We start from the raw sequence: 21,110 nt of genomic DNA on the forward strand, positions 1-21,110 counted from the left end.
CAAGACATTAGCGATAGGCCCAGGGGGGCCTCATTCAGGGCTATTTGAGCCATAGGTGCCATGTAACTCGTAAGGAGGGTGTGAGAGCAGCAGTGTCTCCGTGTACCTGCATAATTAACACAATGTCAGCCACGTCAAGAAAATCAAAATAACCAATCCCATCCCCCCACCCTCCACCCAGCCATACCACGCAAACGTGAGGCAAACCCCAACCTGTGGAAAAAAAGCAGAGCTTCAAATAACAATACCAAATGCAAACATAGCAGAAAAGATAGAGCATCGGAATCAAAAGTGTTCCCAGCGGTGCCAACCAGAGGGGGATGACAACGACCCATCACCCACCCAGCACTACAAAACAGTCATATATATAGCAAAGTGTCCCAAAGTCCCCAGTAACAAATGTTCACAAAAGAGGGCAGTAAGGCCATGGGCGCCAACTCAGCCGACTCCGGAGGCCGAGAACAGGTCCTGACTAGTCGCCGTTCCACTACGCGGCGGAGATCGATCGTCCTAGTCTCCCCCCGGAGGGCCCTTGCGCAGTTTGTAAGTCCGGCAGAATTCCTGCACCGCAGTAGGATTGTCAAAGATCCGCATTCGGCCCTCAATCTCCACACGGAGCCGGGCAGGGTAGAGCATGCCATACTTGAGGCCCAGATTGCGGAGCGCCGCCTTAGCCCCCAAGAATTTGCGCCGGGCCTCCTGGACCATGGCGGTGAAATCTGGGAAGAATGAAAGTTTCGAACCCTGCCAAGTGATCTCACCCTTTTCCCTAGCCAGTCGTAGGGCCGTGTCGCGGTCTCGGAAGTTCATAATTCGGGCAACCAGCGGGCGAGGGGGGAGCCCCGGGTTAGGCCGCGGCCCCAGGGAGCGGTGCGCCCTCTCGACCACAAATCCCGGAGTGAAGGAATCTCTCCCAAAGATGTCAGAAAAAAGCTTTTCCACAAACATGTCTAGTCTGCCAGTGGCCGTGGACTCCGGGACCCCAGTAATTCGCACTTTGTTGCGTCGACTGCGCGATTCCAAGTCCTCGTTCTTGATGGCCACCTCCTTCAAAATGCGTTCCAGCCTATCTAGGCACCTGGTCTCCTGCCCCGCGCCATCTTCCACGGCAGAGATTCTGGCCTCAGCCTCAGTTAGTCTCTTATCATGGGCCTGGATCTTGGCCCCCATCGTTTCCAGCGTTCTATCCAGGGCATCGAAGCGACCATCGAGGGCCCTAAACCCGGCGCGCATCTCCTGCAGCCAGTCCGGGGCAGGGGCACAGGCCGCCGGGTCACCGGGCAGGCCCCCAGCGGGGGCCGGCATGTCTGGGCGATGATCCACCGGTTGTTCAGGCAACTTTTCAAAGGGCAGCATTTTCTGCTTTGGGTCCTTGCGACCCATGTCCCCGCACAGCTAGGCCGCAGCCAGCGCGTCGTGGTGAAAAGGCGGCGCCAGGACAGCGAGGAGGCCGCACAATGGACTGGTTCACCCCGCGACCCCCGGGGCCCGTGTCCTGGGCGATGCAGCAGCCTCCGCGGAGTCACCATATGTCGTTCGGCAAGGCCCCCAGGTCCAGGTAGGGCCCCAACAGTGGGGCAGCAACAGATGTGGCCGCGTGATGTGGGATGGCGGAACAGGAGACCAGGCCCCACCGGCCGCCGAGCACAGGAGCAGCCAGGCGAGAAACCGAGGCCAGGGGCGAAGACGGTCCAGGTGCCCGGTCCAGGGTCCCCCCCAACCCACCCACACCGCCAATCGGCCGTCCCGTCACCCCCCAAAGGCCCCCAGACAGTATCGGCCCGGGGCCCCAGGAGGAGATCCAGTGATGGCCGCGACCGAGGCGCAGAGCAAAGTCCCAGCGCCCAGCCGGACCCTGGCCGCCAGCGGCGCGCAGAGCGAACCCCCACCAGCCCAAGCCCCGGCGCCCCACACCCCCCCCTCAGTCCCCCCCCAGGGTACCTTTCCCACCGACGGCCGCCGCCTCCACGCTCCCGATCCCGGCCGCCGATTCAGGCCGCCATCTTGAGCCGGGGGTCCGGGAGTCCGCGTCCTCCTCCGGCCGTTCCGGGCCACATCGGGGCTCGATCGTTGTATCGGAGCACTCCGGAGCCGACGGGGAGTCACTGCCGGGGTCGGACACCCAGCGCCTGCATCAGGACATCGGGGACGACGGTGTAAGTGCTGGGCCGGCGGCGGAGCTTCAACGCCGCGCGGCCATCTCAGCCCGCGGCTTGGCCACGCCCCCCCCTCATACCTCTCCTTAATACCTCTATTAGTGGTCATAAAGAAAGACAGGAAGAGAAAATGAACCAAACGCTGTATACTCGCAGTAGTTTACATTCTTTGCCCATGTTCTCGAACTTCAGAAACAAATAGGAGTCTATAAAGAGCCTAAGTGTGGGTCAGAGGAGAGAGGGTCTTCGTTAGGGTATCCGTGGTCCAGGAGCAGTTGCTCCATATGGGCATTGACCATTAGATGCATCATAGCGTTCTGATGTTCACGTGTATCGCCAATGACGGCATTGTGTGTAAAGGAGAAAGAAGTGATGCCCTGCAGTCACCCTACCCTGACCCTCAACAGGTCTCCAGATAAAGGTAGAAACACTCAAAATATGAACAGTTGTAGCCTCTCCTCAGTGTGCAGACGGGATCTCTTGCTTATATCAAGATTAAAAGTAAGTTGGTATCGGTCTACATTTGTGTGTGGTTTCATAGTTTTTTCATTTCTGTAGCGGCACATGTGTCTGGAGTGATATACTCTTCATTTCTTGTTTAGGGTCACGTGAAATGCTGTTGCAGTTTGATACGAATGAGTCCCGCTCAAGAGGCGTGGTTAATTCAATTGTATATTTTGCATATTTGGACAGGACAGCAAGAGCTCGGATCCAGTTATGTGCTTCCAAGACATGCTATTTTCTCAATGGGCCTTTAATGATCCTTGAAAGATAGATTATTGGATTTTAAACTCATGGGCTACAGGGTATTTATTCCCATTTTGAGATCAGATGTATTATCAATATTATTAAACATAATTGTTTTATTACATTTATGCAGTGTTACTTGGAGCGCACCGCAGCATTCTGGCACCTTCATTATGAAAACAAAAAAGTGACCAAATTCCTTGTTGAATCAATGAAAAGTAAGGGAAAAAACTGGTGAAAATTAAAATGGCTTGGAGCAGCATGAAAGCTGTTGGGGGGGTTCTCTAAAAGGAGTGTTGCTCTTTGAATTAAATATTACTAAGCTCTGTGTAAGTAGTAATGGTCTTCAGAGTGTCTCAATCACTCTCATTCTCTTTTTCACACCATTTCCCCCTGCAGTCTTTCTCTGTTAGGAACATGGAACCATTTCCCTACTCACATGTTTCTGAAATCTTGCATCTGCGTACCTCTCAAGTAGTCGTTTTCCTCTTCAACAGTTTTTATTCTCTCCTTTTTGTGCATACTTCCTTTCATCTACCCCACTTTTCTATTTCCCATACGCACACAACATGCCCAGTCCACTCACCGGTGAGCACTGCATTCTCTTTCCCTTTCTTGCTGTACATTTTTTGACAGCTCTATGACCCCCTTTATGAGCAATCTTACAATTGGGCATTACCATTTTCAAGGTGCTCTGAGGAGAGGCCACGGATTTAATGTGCCTGATGTGTGAATACCTTTATGAACCATTGATAGGCACTGAGATCCAGGGTTCTCATTACTGCCGCATCATAAACCCCCTCAACAAACTGAGTTCACCCAGATAGACTTGTTGAAACAAGTAGTGACCGGAGCACATTTTCAATTCAGTACAATAGGGGGCAATCTTTAATGTTTTAAATATTTCAAGACAACACATTTAGAATTGCATTACAAACCTTTCTATTCACAAATGTTTGCATTAAAATTAGCTTTAAAGTGTGCCATTTGCACCTCTTTTTTCAACCTTTTTTCAGATGGACAACCCCCAAACCCACCCTAATGTCAGTTGGGCTCCCTTATTTTGCTGGCTCACTACTTAAAACTCATCCACAACTATTACGCCCCATCACATCGAAATGGCACCAGCTGCCAATGCCAAGGTCCAAAAATATGTGCTGTCACTTAAACTGTAAAATGCAGGAAAAACGGTGAAGAGATCCAGGGATTAGACTGAGGAAATCACTCTTGCCAATAAATGGTAAAAAATTAGACAAGCTACACTGAAGTATGGCAAGGGAATTGTCTAATTAGTAGAAAAAAAGTAGACTAATTCATTATTCACAGCATATGCGGATGGACAAGCACGGTAGGTGAGTAGCAAAAGCAAATAGAAGAGGCTGCTAGTATAAAAGAAAGTTTGATTTAATCAATAAAAGTGCAAGAAGACAAAGCTATGGCCCATATGCTGCACATACGAGACCAGTGTTTACCAAACTGTGGGTTGCGTCACAATGGTGAGTCATAGATTTTCTGCGCTTCAAAGACACAGGTCAAATGTTAGGCTACATCTTCTGACAAATTGATGCCTATTTTCTAACATGGGGATTGGCGTTCACAAACTACTCTGACTTTCCAGTCAGAGAAAGAACAGTAAGGTGAATTAGGTGACAATCTTGCTGAGGTACAGTGTGTGTGAAAATAAAGGCTGTAGTAGGTCATTGATATTGCCACACACAACAAAATGTAAATACCTGTAAATGAACTGTAAAGATTCAGCAGTTAGGAAAGCAAAAATGAATCACATTTTTTATAATTCAGAAAGTGTGGTGTAAAATTTTAATAGGATCAAAACACATCAAGACACTTTACTTGGCGATGCACAAACGCTGAGCATTCACTGAAACCGATTTCCATACATTATCAGTTGTGTGCAATATAGTTTTATCAGTAAAACTGCCTGTCTGTACAAATTTAGTGGAAATTTCAGTGGAAAATGTGGTGCCTGTACATGAGTGCGCTACCACACAATGCCTTCGTTATATTAAAAAAATCATCCGTCTCATGTCCAATAAAGCTAGGTGGATTGCAAAAATGTGTTATTCTAAAAATTGGGATGTGGGTCTAAAAAGTTTGGGAAGCATTGTACTAGACTATAAAATAGATATAGGAAAGACAATGGTGGTTCAATTATATAGTTTTCCCTGCACTCCTCATGTCCCGGCACCTCAGATGGCTGCTGATCTTGCACACACACACTTCTTACACAGCGAGATGATGTGGTATGTCAGGATGGTCCTTGTACCAACCACGATCCCTTCCACCTGTCTCCGCTGCACCCAATGCAGTCCTTATGCAGTGAGATCCTTTGTGGACCTGGGATCTCATGGACAGGAGGCCAGCTCACCGGCTCTTGGAGAGTAATTCAAGACCCAGGCCACAACAGTTGGTACTAGGCGCAGGCCAGCAACATCCAGGCAAAAACCACCAAGTGGTAGTCTATTTCCTGGAGCACGACATGCACCAAGCCACCACAAGTCTGCAGATAGACCAGTTACTGTCGCTACTGCCCTAATGAGTCTTCGTGTCAATGTCCCAGTATTGAAGAAGTGTAGTATGGCTCCAAAACTAAGTGTCTCAACTTTCGGAGGCACAAGACCCAGTAGTTATATCCACCATGGCCTTTGAAGATACGATCAGTTCAAAAGCCCACCTTTAAAATGTACAGGCCCTCTCCTACCCTGGGAGGTTTGATAACAATCTTTAAAGGGGCCAAGACCCTGCCTCTTGGAATGCAGGTGCCAATGCCACTCCCACACAGAGGTCCGCTGTATCGCATGAACCCCTAGTTTATGGCCCTCTACCAGGAAGGCACAGTTGTGGTTATCCCCCTAGCACTCAAGTGTGAATTAGGAGACAGGCCACCAGGCACACACAGCCATGCACATCGAAATGCCCACTTTCCCAAAGTGACATTTCCTTCAACGTAATGTCAAACCCACTCCCAGAGAGCATTCACCATTAAGAACTCTGATACCAAACACCATACTATTACTATTCTGCACGTAGGAAATAATGCTAGACAGCCTTTCCCTACATCCCTTTATGCTAATCCAATGCGAGAAGAAGGCCCTGTTGTACTAAACACACCAAATCAGTGCCCTTCACGACCCTTGCATGTGGCGTACTCAGGCAAACGCCCAACTTCTTCCCAACACTGCACCCTATCACTAGGGAGAACTCCGATATAGCAGAAGAGACGCAGGACCTGGCACGATCTTCATACATGCCAACTCGAATAATAATAATCCGTGCACACAGGCCCCACCAGGGCATTCCTGTGGCCCAATCAATGAGCTACCTCTGTGGATGGTGTAACCAGTGCGGCAGGGCCATGGAGGTGCATTCGAGATACATGCCACTATTATAGGTCTTACCCCATGACAAGGGACTTACAGAATCGAATCAGCCCATCATATATACACCGCTCCACAGTAAGTATATGATGAGTATAGCGATTTGACACTGCACGGCAGTGCCAAATGCACTTCAGCCCTAAGGCTAGCAAAACATGGTCCAAACAGGAGGTTGATTGCCAAAAAGGTTAGGGGAGACAACGCCAACAAAAGCCTGGTCTAACAGCAGCCGACGTGATGCAGAAAGTATTTTTATTCCCAAAAAAGCAATGAAACCCCTGCCAACTATCTGGGATTTATAAAAAACGTAATTGAGAATATTTTCAGACTTCATGAGTGATTTCATGCTGCAGCACAAAAAGACCTAGGGCCTTATGTAGGTAGCCTAACATTTACCACTTCATAAATACCGAATTTTACCGATTCGGTATTTATGAAGTGGTAAATGCTATGTAGGTAATCAGTCGGTAAAAATTACCGAATCGGAATTGGTCGGTAATTTAGAATCGGTATTTACCGATTCGGTAATGGTAACTGGCTTCCCATTGATTCCTATGGGCAGGAGGCCCATAGGAATCAATGGGAAGCCAGTTACCATTACCGAATCGGTAAATACCGATTCGGTAATGGGGGGAGCACAATCAAGGGTGGCAGGGTGTCACAGTGACACCCTGTTGCACCCCTGATTCCTGCATGTGTACACATGTGGCACACATACATGCCCTAAGGGCATGTATGTCTGCCACATTGCACACTTCTAAGTGCCAAAAAATGCATTTTCTAAGCCATTTGTCATTTACCACCAACTTTTAGTTGGTGGTAAATAACGAATCCACACAACACCCACACACTCCCCTTACATCTCTTTTCAGGATTCGGTATTTACCGAATCGGTAAAATTACCGATTCGGTAATTTTACCGATTCGGTAAATTACTGAATCCTAAAATGTCCCCCCTACATACCAAAAGCCTGAATACCGGTCGGTAACGGGATTTTTACCGAAAATCGGCCGTTACCGACCGGTATTAGGCTACCTACATATGGCCCCTAGTCTGGAGTCAATCTGCAGATGATAAAAAGGGTTGGTTAACACAAAATTAAAGTTTTGCTAATGTGGTACTGAAAGGCTTCACAAGCAGTATTACAGATCACCTGATTGGAAGACAGAAGATCTGAAACACTGCTGAACCCATGAGAAAAGGGGAAAATTGTGTAGAGATGAACATGTTACTTACTGTAAAAGTCTTTCAGGTAGGGACTAACTTCAGATTCCTCACCTTGTGAATGTTACCCAGGCCTCAGACCAGATCTGGAAACTTTTTCAGCAGTACCTTTGCGTGCCGATAGGTGGCGACTTGCGGCTCCGCACTGTTGCTTTTCTGCACTGGAAATGACATGGGGGGCCATATAGGCACCACAGCAAATTTGCTAAGACGAGTGTGCAAATTCCTAGACTTGGGACATTAATAAAGGGCAGAATCCAATTCACAAAATGGTGAAGATGGGAGGGTTGGTGGGGATTCTTCGGTTAGGGTCTATCCAAAAAGAGAATTACCAAAGGAAAGCAATTTGCTCTTCTGATAGAGACTAACTACAGATACTTCACCTTTTGAAAAACTCCCAGAACAAAACCTATTAGGAGTTATGTCTCTGAATTGTCTCAATCCAAAAGGTCTTGTAGGATCGAGTAGGCAAAATGCCCCTCTTATGTTTGGTGGGCCTCTTTTAAAGGAGTACAAATCAACAGTGGGATATAATGACCAGTTGTGAATAGATTCGGCTGTTGAGCTATCCGTGCACCACAATTACAAGGATAAGCTCTCCTGGTGCGTAGATCCAATACACGGTCAAGCCCTTTGGCAATAAATTGTTGATTTCATATAATGGTTTTGTAAACGTTACTAGAGCTGGTAGACATTGATACATATTTTTTAGATAACCAATATGGGGATAAGACGGTCATTTTGTGAGTTATTGACCGATGCCTATAAATTACTTACTATGCATCCTGATACACTGAGGGCGAGTTGTAGCCTATGAGGATGGCAATAATTTGAAATAGTTCTAATTGCTCTTTAAAACAGGATATTGTATACATTGATGGTGAGTTTGAGAGTAGGGCCACTGATATTAAATAAAAAATGTAGATTCAAAACAATTAGACAAGTTCAATTAGCAATGCGAGATCGATTGCTACTGATATTGTTTCATGGTACGTAGGGTGCAGTGCTGCAAAGTATTAGGGCTACGGCCCGGTATATGAAGTAGCTATTATTTTGTCAATACGAACGCACTGTATTGTTTTTTTAACTATTGTATTTCCTGATTAAATTTAGCGAAATACCTACCAAATAGTGACGGATGTGCAGTATAAACTCTGTATAGCCATGACATAATGACAAAACATTACCTCACGTGGTAGAGTAAGAGGAACGCAGCACTATCATTCACACACTTAATTAAAGACATGCATAATGCCTGCTAAAATGTTATCAAATAAGTAAAGGGATCTAGAATAACCTCTATGACATAAGGCTTAATAAGTAAAAGGCAAACATAAAGGAAGGGTAAATTCTTACAGAATAGAATGGTGGATCAAATAAAACAGTGTATTAATGAAGGTGGTGAAGGCAAAGATAATTTAAGGCATAAAAATAAATCATAATTTGTAGCAGAAATGGGATAGCAATACTATAAATAAACTAGGGTCTATTGTGTTTGTGCAAGTGAGAAACAGGTAGCCACAAGAGACCACTATTTGCTGAAAATTTTACTGAGCAATGTGTTTAGCCAAAAAAATCTAACTCTCAACATCTCGTATCATCTTCCAACGATGGGATAAGAAAAATGTATGCACTGCTAATATAGCGGTCACAAAAAGGTTACATGGATAATTAGATGAATTAAGCAAACAACAAAATTCACAGTCTACAGCAGACGAAAAAACTATTTTTTGAGACCCATTCCCACATTTTTTTATCCAGATTTTCAGATTATTCCACTTTTTCGTCTCTGTTTCAGAGATTTTCAGAATCAAAGAAATTGTCAAGAGCGCAAAGGACTAGAGAACGGGTGAGATCAAGGGGGATAGCTTCTCCGAAGGAAAGTAACTTGCACATATTTATTGGGAGCATTCTTGAAGCATAAGCCTCATCTAAAGGAGCTGCAGCAAGCTTCTCAAAGCATGGGCAGGCATAATACATGACAGTATACACATCACTGACCGCTATGTCACTCGGAATCTGTGTATTGCCACTTTTATTTTTTTAAAGAAAGCAGGTCATCTTTCGGGCTCTCCTACCAGTCTTTTCCAGGAATTCCAATTTCTAAAAAGATTGCCAACTGTGCTATTGGAGTAAATGGTATTGGCCCCCAGATGCACCACATAAAGAGCCTCAGGGGCACACATTGAAGTAAAAGTCACTTATACAGACGAGGTCCCAACACCTTGGCAGAATAGAGGGCTCTGGGTAGCAAAGGTGGCCCACACCCTGGACGTGGTCACCTCTGGGGCAGATTAGCAGCTGGGTAGAGTAGCCCATTGGTTACTTGAACCCACACCCCTAAATCTAGGATTGAAGAGGAACCCTTGGCACTAGAACATCAGTTCTGATTCAAATTGCAACAGAGGACGAAGAAGACACCAGTCTGCGACAACAGGACCTGCACAAAACAAAGGCGCGTTACTCTGCATCTGTGGCAACCACCCTTCACCAACACAACTGTGACTTATCCCAAACTAAAAAACGTTTTCCCCAGACAGAGGGACTCATTTAAGAGCCAGAGGCAACTCCAGACTTCCTTAGAGTAGAGACACTAGTCCCCTGCAGTCCACAGGTAAAACCATGCTCCCAGAACCAAAGAATCACTGGCCATCAGGCCCTCCGAGGGAATCGCCCAAGTGTAGATGGTCCAGTGCATTGTGGGAAATGTAGTCTTGACCTCCAGTAAGTTTCAGGTGGCTACAGCTTTCCTCCGGATGTCAAAACAACTTCTCGCTGACCTTACCGCTGCCAAGGCATTTTGGTGGCCAGTTGGGTAACCACTACCTTCTATCAACACTACAACATGAGGGAACTACTCAGCACCTTTAACCGACCACTTCAGGAGGCCTGTTGTCTGCTTTTAGCATCTGTTTCCTCGCCAGCACCGTCTAAGTGGTAAAACCAGCTCCTCCGCGGCTCTCACTTTAGCCCCAGGAACAGCCAGAGCACCTCTGGACCCAGGCACTATGAGCCAGGTAAAATTCAGCCGACTGTTGTGGCCTGGACCCAGTGGGATCCACGCAACTTGACCTGCAAGTGACCGAGCGTCACTTGTTATTTTTTACCATTGACTGCAATGTTAAAGCATTGCAGTATTGATTTGAACTGATTTATTTTGCCTTCTAAAATCCATAACTCAGGTTATACTTATCTGATTGCCTGTGTTTTGGTATCTAAATTTATATATAAATCCGCGTTATTTTTATAAATTGGTGATGGGTTTCTTTCGAGTCACGTCAATTACTTATTGTTCATGTTGGTACTCTGAAATGCTTAGCATGTGTTCCTCTAGTAAAGCCTTGCTGCTCTGTGCCACCCGACCAGGACTGAGCTAGGGATTTATTAGTGTGAATCCAAAGGGCCTATTTTTGGGGCATTGTGAGAGTATTGCACATTGAAGCCTAAACCAGCCTCAATGCAAAATAATCCACTTTCCTAAAGTCAGCACATGTTGACTCCTTATATGAAGAGTGTCATTCAAACATTTGTAAGTAATACGTCTATTAATCCTTCAGGGCAACATAAGCACCTAAAATGCTCTCGCTTTTTGGCAGTCAGAGGGATCCTCCACACTGGAACTGTAAGTGGGTCAGCTCACAGAAAAACATCATCCACTCAGTTTGCTCCACTGTACCGCTCGAAGTAGAGAGCGCCCATGAGTAGGAAGACAGCAAAAATGGGTAGCACAAACAATGCACTACAACGAAGGACTCAAATAAAATGAGGGCCTTGCACCAAACACTACTCTCAGCATAAAAAGAGATTTGTGTTTGGATCAAACCTATTTCTGAGCAAATAAAATAACTGGGGAGAAGAATGGGTATTGCTTTTCCAGAAAAAATTAGATTTGACCAGGACATTTGGCACAGCGGTCTCTTTTGAGCACCATATCCACATATCTTTTTGCAGGTCATTTCCCTACTGTATTTCCTCCTGTACCTCACGTATGGACATCAACCAGTGCCTCCTGCTGCACAGGGTTATGTATGACTGCTGGCCCGGGTGCACTGTTCCTTGGATATCTGTTGGACTGTGCACGCTGACAACTAACTGTACATCTAACGAAATGTATTAAAACGGCTATCTGTAGTTTCCATGGTCTATACACATTCCATACATGTGTTGCTCTTATGTAAAAGACTAAAGCCAAACTATTGACTGTTCCCGATTCTGTACGCTTATGTTGTGCATGAGAAATGCTGCAAAATGATAGACTCACCACTTCGATCCGCAGCCCCTCCTCGCATTATTCTTGCCACCACAATAGCGCCTGTATGCTCGTCTTTTTTTATTGTAGCACCCTGAAACAAAAAACATATTGACGTTGTGGATCATATGCAATCATTATCTTAAAAAACAAGCATCATAGGGTTTACAATAAATATACATTGATCTGGACATCAGCTGCAGTGGCGGCGTCGGCTCCTCCACTATGGCGGAGGAGAGTCGCCCTACTTCTTTCAAGCAGTACCAAAAGCAAAAACATAAAATGATAATAACTATCAGTTATCATTTTATGTTTGTGCTGCTTTGTAGGCGGGCAGGTGGGCGGGGCTGCTCTGCTTTTGGAGTGGGCAGGGGAGGAGTTGTTTGCCCACTACTATGTGCGCAATGACTGTTTGGTTGACCCTCTCTGGCCACCTAAACAGGTCATGCGCACTTTCCCAGTTCTACATGCAGGCTGCATTACAGACTGGATGGAGAACAAGCCAACCCCTCCAGCCCCAGGCTGAGAGCCGTGTCAGGATGCACAGACCAATAACAACGCTGAATTGCAGCGTTCTGATTAGCTTTGGGGAGGGAACCTGGCTGCCTGCTTCCTGTTCCTGAAATCAGGCAGAAGAGCAAAGGCGCATGACCAGGCGGCAAATTTTTTATTTTTGTTATGCGCACTCCCTCCCGTAACTGCACCCACCTGCCACGCCCACCCGCGAGCTCCCGCACCCACCTGCGAGCTGTGCTGGCCGCCACTAGTTAGCCGGCCTCGCTTGCAGCTCATCCATATGCTCCTAGGAGAATTTAAGAGCATATGGGCAAAAATGTTCAAATAGAACAGTTAAATCAGCTTGAGCTATAAAATTTAAAAAAAGGAAAATAATTCTCCAAGCCCTTGGCACCATCCACACAAACCTCTTTTAAAAAACTCTTTAAGGTTTTGTTGTTGTACATCATATTCAGAAGACACTAACGCCTTTGTGCTAGAAAAGGAATAGGCCTTACACGAATAATAATGAATCCAGTGAACAATTAACAGCATGGACCTCATTTGAAACAGACACATATACAAACAAGTATTCGCATAGCCAATAGGTCTCGCCTTTGGGACCTTATAAGTGTTTAGTTATCCAGCACAATATCCTTGGTGCAACAACATCAACTGTTGCGTGGCTAAACACTTATAAGGTCCCAAAGGCGAGACCTATTGGCTATGCCAATGCTTGTTTTGTTTGCATTTAACTTTCTAGGACTGTTTTCGATCCTTGAAGCCGTTTTTGAACAATTGATTGAAAAGGGAACGGTAGGCGCAAAACGGGGGGGGGGTTGATATGTGCTTATATCATAGAAGTGCACATTAAAATGGCTAATTAAGTCAAAGAAGAACCTGCGAAAGTTGACAGTTCTGTTTCTGCTCTGTGGCTGCAGACAGATACCAAGTTCAAGCGAAGTTTGTGATCCAACAGTTACACAGCCTCGTAGCACTGTTTGTGCTTGTCCAGCACGGATGGGAGCGATGAATGAGTAACGTGTGAAAATACACACATTTTTACTTCAAACGACTACCAAATTTGGACCCGGAGCAAAAGGTATTCACTTCCAAAACGGATGTCAACTTTTTATAGTATTGTCGCTTTCCACAATGACTGCAAAAAGATAATTTCAGGTGTCACACTCATTCTGTTAGAAATGGTCGTCTGCGATCTCCCTCGCGTGACATGGCCGCTGATCCTAAGTTTCTTAGGTTATAACAGATATCAAAATATGCATGATATAATGACTGTTTCTTTTGAAACTTAAAGATCCCATCCCAAGATGGCCGTCATACATAAATGTACAGTGCTTCAATACCTTCGGGTCGAGTTTGCGCTATATAAAAGATGCAAAAAAGAACAAGCACTGGCCGCGCGATCGTAAACGCGCGGCTGCAAAAGTGATCGCATTCGCGATCAAGCGCGGCGAGCGATGCGCTTAATGAGCATGAGGAGGAAAGCCTCTGCTCGTAAGCGCACGCCCGCGCACATGCACTGTAGCTCTAGGCTGGCCATGGCAGCACATTTTTAAGCCCTCATAAAAAGTCTCACCAGACAACCGCATGCGCTGGGTCAGGCGAGACCTAAAAAGAATATGAAAATCAGACCACCATGTGTAAACTTTAAAAACATATGTGCTTAGAGGCCATGAACATCAATTCGCCAAAATGGCAGGCGTAGTGAGGGTGACATCTCACGCCATTTGACCTTTACTAACACACCTGCTTACACATACACACACTTACAAGATTCACACATACACAAACTGTCTCTCACAAACACACTCACACCCTCAAGCACGTACACACCATACATTTAAAAGTATATTTTTAATTACCTCAGCTGCCAGTGAGGGCCATATTCCAGCTAAATGTAATCAATTCTTTATTACACTAATAGTGAATAATATATTAAACATATTATTCACTATTAGTGTAATAAAACTGACAGAAAACAAGGAAAGTGGGGCCCCAACCGACGTCCGTAAGGATGAGCTGCCCCTGTGCTGTACCTGATTTTGCCACCTCTGAGACCAGGGGTCACAAAGGCAGTGACGGGGGGGTCGCAAGGGACAAGGCAGGGGTCGCAGCTGCGACTCCTGATGATGTCCATGCTCAAAGCCTTGCTATGCTTTCAGTGACATCCAGGCCATCGAGAACCATACTGTAAGATAGCTATGCTTACTTTTCTAGTTCTAATCAAAATGCAATGTTAGTTTGTCAACTCATATACAACACTGATGTATTACGGAAACACATTTGAACTATACCATTACAGTTATTGGCACAATGAGGTGTCCACATCCAGAGGTCTTTAAGCACAATATGATAGATTATTTCTGAAAAGGACCCAACAGCACGGCACTGTGGCTACCTTTGACAGTCGCCGCAACCCAGCGTAGTAATATAAAATTATCTCTCAAATTTCAACAATTGAGTGCTAAACCCAGTAAAGTTTCAGTTCTACAGTAGATACCAAAACAGATAGCTTTTGATACCACCGGATTCATGAGATTTGTCAATTCATAAACCAAATTATGAGCAATGTCATAAATGGAATCTTGCCTCTGTACAGGGATCATCAGTTGATTCTGGAGGTGGGTGACCCAATGACTGGAGCCAGGTTTGAGTCATGGCCTAGCTCTCGCTCAGGTCGAGTCCCTCTCAGTCGCAGACCCTCAAGCTCCAAACCAGCTGAGCATTCATGTGGTTTCTGCAGCCTAACCGCGTGCACAAAGATTTAATAAAAACAAAGTACTCACTTTTGACGTAAAACAAAAAAAGGGCAAAATACCACCCATCTAGTGGTTCAATTGCATGATGTGAAATCAGAAAAACCTGGTATCAATCCCAGCTTCCCTGTTTTACAAGGCACATATTTTATTTCACCAAGCTTCCTTTCTCTTCACTATAAACAAATGAGAGCACCTTCAAATATGCGAATTAAGGGTGTGTGTAGCACAAAAGCTATTCTCTTTTAAAAATTACTTGATGAACAATAAGAATAGAGGACCACTGATAAGTGCTTCGGACAGTAGGTTAAGAACTGTTTGTCTAGCAGCTATTAAAGAGCAGCAGTGTATATAAGAGTCCTGATAGGACAATATCTCAGTAGCTTATTACACACATAGACAGAGCCTTTTGTCTTTATTCCTTTACGTACAGGTCAGAGAATATATAACGCTTGGTTGGTCAGGCAGTGCAACTGGAGCAAAACTGGTTTCACATGGCCCCTAGGGTTAGCCCTAGTGATGGTTCTGGTTGCACTGCCTAGTTGCTTTACACACTGGAGCATTATGGAATCTGCAGACCTACAAATTCACATGGTGCAAATGTGTAACACAATATTGGCTTGCTTCACAGGATCACACAGTGAAGATCTGCTATCACATGGTGGAACACAAGGACAGCATGATACCCCCGTACAGAGTGGTTACCAGGTTGTGTTTTGCAGCTTGTTGCAGTGTTGTCCATTATGGGTTTTTAAACATTCCCAGATCAGCGGCAGCCTCAGAAGTGTTACCATTTTTGATGTTGTTTAGAAGCATCTCTAAGGCAGTGCTCAATGCAAAGCCGCACCTCATCCAAGGCTCCGCCTCCTCATCAAACAGTGAAATATTCTTAGAAGTTGGGAGGTCTAAGTGTACTCTTCTGGTAGTGTTTTGCATACTGGAGTATTGTCGAAACATGCCCAGTATTGGTGCTTACATACTTGTACATTAGGAATTTAGCCCATGAATGCCGATTTAAATGCTGAGGTATTACAGATTCCTGTGGGCAGTAATTGCGACCTATGAGTATTAGGGATACTAGTCTGGTGATAGTACTTTACTTACAAGGGAAGAATGAATACTGGCCTTGGGTTGGTACTGGAAAACTGTGAATAGGTGGTATACACTGCTTTCATAATTGGCAATACTGGACTTTCTACTGAGATATATTATCTACTGGCGGTCGCCAGTAGATAGTTATAGTTAGGACCATGTTTCCATAGGAAATCCGCAACCTTCTATTTGGAATAACTTTGGCGCCGGTTGACGAATCCTCGTGAAAATTTCAAAATAGGTGGGCGCTCCGCTCCGCTCCGCTCCTACCCTGAAAGTCTCGGGGGGATTCGTCAAGCGGGGGCTGAGAAAAAAGGGGGTCCCAAAACGCGTTTTAACCATGCAATTTTCCATAGGGACCTTGAGTCCAAGGTACAGCCCGAATAGCTGAACAGAATTACTTGAAATTTGGCAGAGAGGTAGTCCTCAGCTCAGGGATGTGCCTTTTGCATATATGGAGTCAATCTGTTCAGTAGTTCCTGAGAAAATGGCAGTTAAAAGCACATACATATCTATAGCCGCGCACCGTGCGCGCACCGTGCGAGCACCCTAACGTGCGCGAGCGTAATTCTGATTGGTGGTTACATGTTAGTCAACGTTCGAATCGGTCGAAATCAGGAAGTGTCGGCCGCCATTTTGTTTGTTTTCAGTGCGAGAGTGAAAAAGGAAGGTGGTGAACGTGAAAAGGGGGCAGGGTAGAGAGTTCCTGACCCCCTAGCCTTTGTCAGGGGGTCCCTGAAGGACCCCGAAGGCAGAAAAAAAATTTTACTTTTTTTTTTTTTTAAATCGCGGGGTACGCGCACCGTGCGCGCACGATGAAAACCCCCCCAAAAAATACGTAGTTTATTGTAAAATAAATATATAAAAAAAATAATAATACATACATAACTTAGCATTTAAAAAACCGTACAAATTCACTGAAAAAAACATAGGTTTCACACACGTTATAGTTAGGAATTAGCATTTAAAAAACCTTGCAAATTCACTTAAAAAACCATAGGTTTCACACATCTTATAGTTAGGTGGATATTTCACTCGTAAAAAACCAATGAACTTCCCCCGTTATAGTTAGTTCAGATAACTATAACTCGCACGGCCGCCACTCTATCACAAGGATGATGTCATCCGTAATGTCATCCGTGATGCCACTGACCATGTCATGAGTGATGTAATATGTGACATCATCAGCAGTGGACTGCGGGCGCGTGAGTTATAGTTATCTGAACTAACTATAACGGGGGAATTTCATTGGTTTTTTACGAGTGAAATATCCACCTAACTATAACATGTGTGAAACCTATGGTTTTTTAAGTGAAAATATATATATATACACATACACACACGTCCTGGGTACAATGCTTTACATGCTTGCCTGATTATGCTGCTCCTAATAGCGAAGCATTGTAGACTCTGGCCTTCCTAATGTATTACACATATTGAGACACTGAAAAACTGGCGTGTATATGGTGCTTTACATACTGGTGCACCGTGAAGGCTCGTCTGGCTAGGAGGCTTTCCATACGATGATCACCGGGCTTGGCAGTGGTGCTTTACATACAGGGGCATTTGGGAAATGTCTATGAATATGGTGCTTTATGTGCAGCTTAGAGGAATATATGCTTAGCTCCACCTTTAGAGCTACACGTGAAATGTAATACGTTGTAGTGACTGTGCTTGATAAACCGCTGTAAAAAAAAAAAAAAACAGTTTGCCCCATGTCCAAATCTTTGAGTGGTAGAATTACCCCAGACCTTCTGCACAGTGTCTGGTTCCGTCACTGCACTCAGTCGGATTCTTTCTTGCATTATTCAGAATGCTGATGGATGCGCCTCGTTTATTCGCCTTTCACTGAAGATCATGCTGATCCGTGGTCCCGAGTGTTGTGTTTACATCATGCATTGTTGCTATGTTTACACTATGCATGGTGTGTTACATTAATTATTGCATCTTACATTCTATGTTTTCTTCTGCGTGCGCCTTTCTGCCCTTGGTTTAGGTCATTGATGACGCCTGGAATGTTGACGTCATTTAACACTGAGCTGTACTCCAATTCGTATGGTGTTCTGACAGCACAACTTGAGACGTGTTGAAAAATGTCCTATTTTCCTCTAATTAGGTTTATGGAGCCCCACATGCCCTCTATTTATTTGGCTGGGCTCGATTGCAATGTTCACTTGTTGCAATGTGGGGCTGTTCTGACCAACGTTTCAAGAGGTGATCTGGGTCCAAAGTGCAGCCCTATTTGCAAAGCTTTCTTATCATAGAGCCTGCTGGGCACAGCCGTCCATCATGCTTCGAGAGCTCTGGACACTATTTGGCATGCTATGGATGCAGGCTGTGGTCTTTAACCAATAGTGGCATTCTGACCCCAATGGGGCAGCCATAGCATTCAACACCGCCTGCCCCAAAAAAAGTGTGCTATGGCCTTCAGAAATGGCCAGCAACGTGCGGGCTGGGTCCGCTGACCATGAGCTTCATTGGTGACCTCCAGCTAAGCCTAGAGCCCACCGAGTAGGCCATTCACTATACCTAGCCAAGTCTGGATACAGGCAGCCCGATGCCAGAAACTAGCTTGAGTGACGTCATTCATTTCTAGGGTTATGTAATGTGAGGCCATTAGCAGTCCTTGAAAGGGTCAGAGTTACCTTAACAAGCACATTTCAATGGCTCTTTTGTTTTTGCATAGTAGGCTCTGCGTGTGGGCATGTTATCCAACAGCAAACACCACAACCATAACTACTTTTTATATAATCCCACAAGCACAACTCAAAGTGCTCGCTGTTCACCAGGTGTGTTTTATAATTGCAACATCTTCTAAAACAAAGAACCATGTTTAAAAAAAACAACTAACATGCTTTTTTCCAGATCGCAGACATTGAAGAATCCTGAAGGAGGATGCAGTGGCTGGATAGCATGCTGCAGCGATTGGCTGGACAGCATGCTGCAGCGATTGGCTCGATAGCATGCTGCAGCGATTGGCCTCGACAGCATGCTGCAGCGATTGGCCTCGACAGCATGCTGCAGCGATTGGCCTCGACAGCATGCTGCAGCGATTGGCCTCGACAGCATGCTGCAGCGATTGGCCTCGACAGCATGCTGCAGCGATTGGCCTCGACAGCATGCTGCAGCGATTGGCTCGACAGCCCACAGGGTCAGAAATAAGAGTGAGTACGATGTCATAGCGCCTAGTGACGCCCACCTGCTAGCAGCCTGAAAGCAGGCAGCAACTGAAAGCGACCCGTCCCTCTAAAAGCAAGTTACACCTGCTGCAAAGCAGAGTGCCCTTTTGAGGCGCACTGAGGAAGGGGAGTCCTGACAGGAATTTGGAATGTGCTAAATCGAGTGGCTCACACACTCCCGTTTACCACAAATTAGGATTTATTTAGCTTTGTGGCGCGCTTGCTGCTTCCTAGCTGTCGATCATCTGGGATATGGTTTGTTTTCCATAGTTTCCTTGTTGAAAATATTGCCATTTTCCTTAAAGTAACTATTTGACCTGCCCAAATTTAACAAGGAGCAAACGCCGAGAACGCCCTGACGATTCACCCTATATATTTTTTCCAGGCTGGTAAATCGGACGTGCAAACTTGCTGTTTTAAATGTTATGGAAAGGGGTAAATTTCCTTTCTAAGCGTCCTCCCACCTGACTCCCAGCACGAACTATTCTGCCGTAGACATTAAAGGGGAAAGACGTTTTCTCAATTGTGATGTAAACTTTCCATCCCTTGTGAAGCCTTAGTGTGAATGTCAAACATGTGCAGACCAGGTTTACGATGTGGCTACTCAAAAGACGTGAACATGAGCTGGAGGAGAGAGACCTGTGCATATAGGCCGACTGGATTTTTCCAGAACAATACTTTATTATAAGGTGTATCAGGAAACGGAAATGTGTTCGCTGATTTTGTTTTATTTGAAACATTTTCTCTTCATTTGTATGAAAATGGTTTGTACAAAGCCATATTTAAACCCTTTTAAGCATATTGCATTATACTGCAGTATTCATATAGCGCTTCCCCGCCTCTTGTTGAGGCCCCAAAGCACTCTGCATCTTTTCAGGTAAGCAGCTAGCCCATCTTGCAGCGCATGCTATAGGAAAACGTGTTAGCTGCAGGGTCACCAATCAGTGCTGAGTTTTGATGTAATGTAAGCCAGACCATGTTCTACAATCTATGCAGCACCGAGTGTAGCAGTCTCTCATGAAGCGAAATACGAAGGTAACCGGGGGGGGGGAGGGGGGGGACTGTTTCGCAGGCTGCCCCTACACCCCAAGGTCACGTGATGGCAGCTGCGTCAGACTCTTCACTGCTCTGAGTTCAAGGCGGCTTTTTGGCTTCAGATGGTCATTATTCACTGTAAGAGCGCGATCCAGAAATCGCATGTCTAGACGGGGAACACGGTCCCCTGATGGGGTTTTATCCGGAGTCCGCCCAGGAGCAGGAGAAGCCCAAAGGCCTAGAAGTACAGCTAAGCCACCGGATAAAGGTCTCTATGGAGACCACCCAGAAGCAACAGAAGTCCAAGCCACTGAAGCACTGTTTTAAGTGCTCAGTGCAGTGAATTCCTATTGTAGCCAACATGGAATTTGTTTATTTGCAGCGATGCCACGTATGTGATGCGCCTTTAGGAGGATGGCATTACATTAACAGAATGATGGAAGAGAAGGTGGACAGAGAAAAGGGGCAGAGGTCTGGGTGAAACGGCAGAGATTGTGGACCAAAGGCCCTTCCTGGACCCAAACTGCAAAGACTCTACAAGAAGAGGCCCTTAAAGTAGGCCTGGGCAAAATGTCAATTACGCAGGAGTAATTGGCGTAATTTTGACAATTGTGTACAATGAAATTTACTACACTGAGTACTTTTGGGGGGACATTATTTTTAACTTAAGATGTACCGTTCAGGTCATTTTTGAAAATGTGCAGCATTTCAGGTGGATTTTTTTAGCCGAGTGGAAAGTTAGTTATTTTTGAGGGCATAA

General features: G+C 45.4%; 1 protein-coding gene across 3 annotated transcripts in view; it reads right to left on the bottom strand.

Annotated features, from left to right (window-relative positions):
- The window catches only part of MPP7 (MAGUK p55 scaffold protein 7), a 915,371-nt gene that overhangs the window by 283,153 nt on the left and 611,108 nt on the right, over positions 1–21,110 (bottom strand). For all 3 annotated transcript variants that reach the window (XM_085631773.1, XM_085631772.1, XM_085631774.1), the window contains exon 10: positions 11,785–11,866. In XM_085631773.1, the coding sequence (XP_085487899.1) occupies positions 11,785–11,866 (82 nt within the window). The remainder of the gene's footprint in view (positions 1–11,784; positions 11,867–21,110) is intronic.

Source organism: Triturus cristatus, chromosome 10 (genome assembly GCF_964204655.1).
Source record: "Triturus cristatus chromosome 10, aTriCri1.1, whole genome shotgun sequence".
Lineage (NCBI taxonomy): Eukaryota > Metazoa > Chordata > Amphibia > Caudata > Salamandridae > Triturus > Triturus cristatus.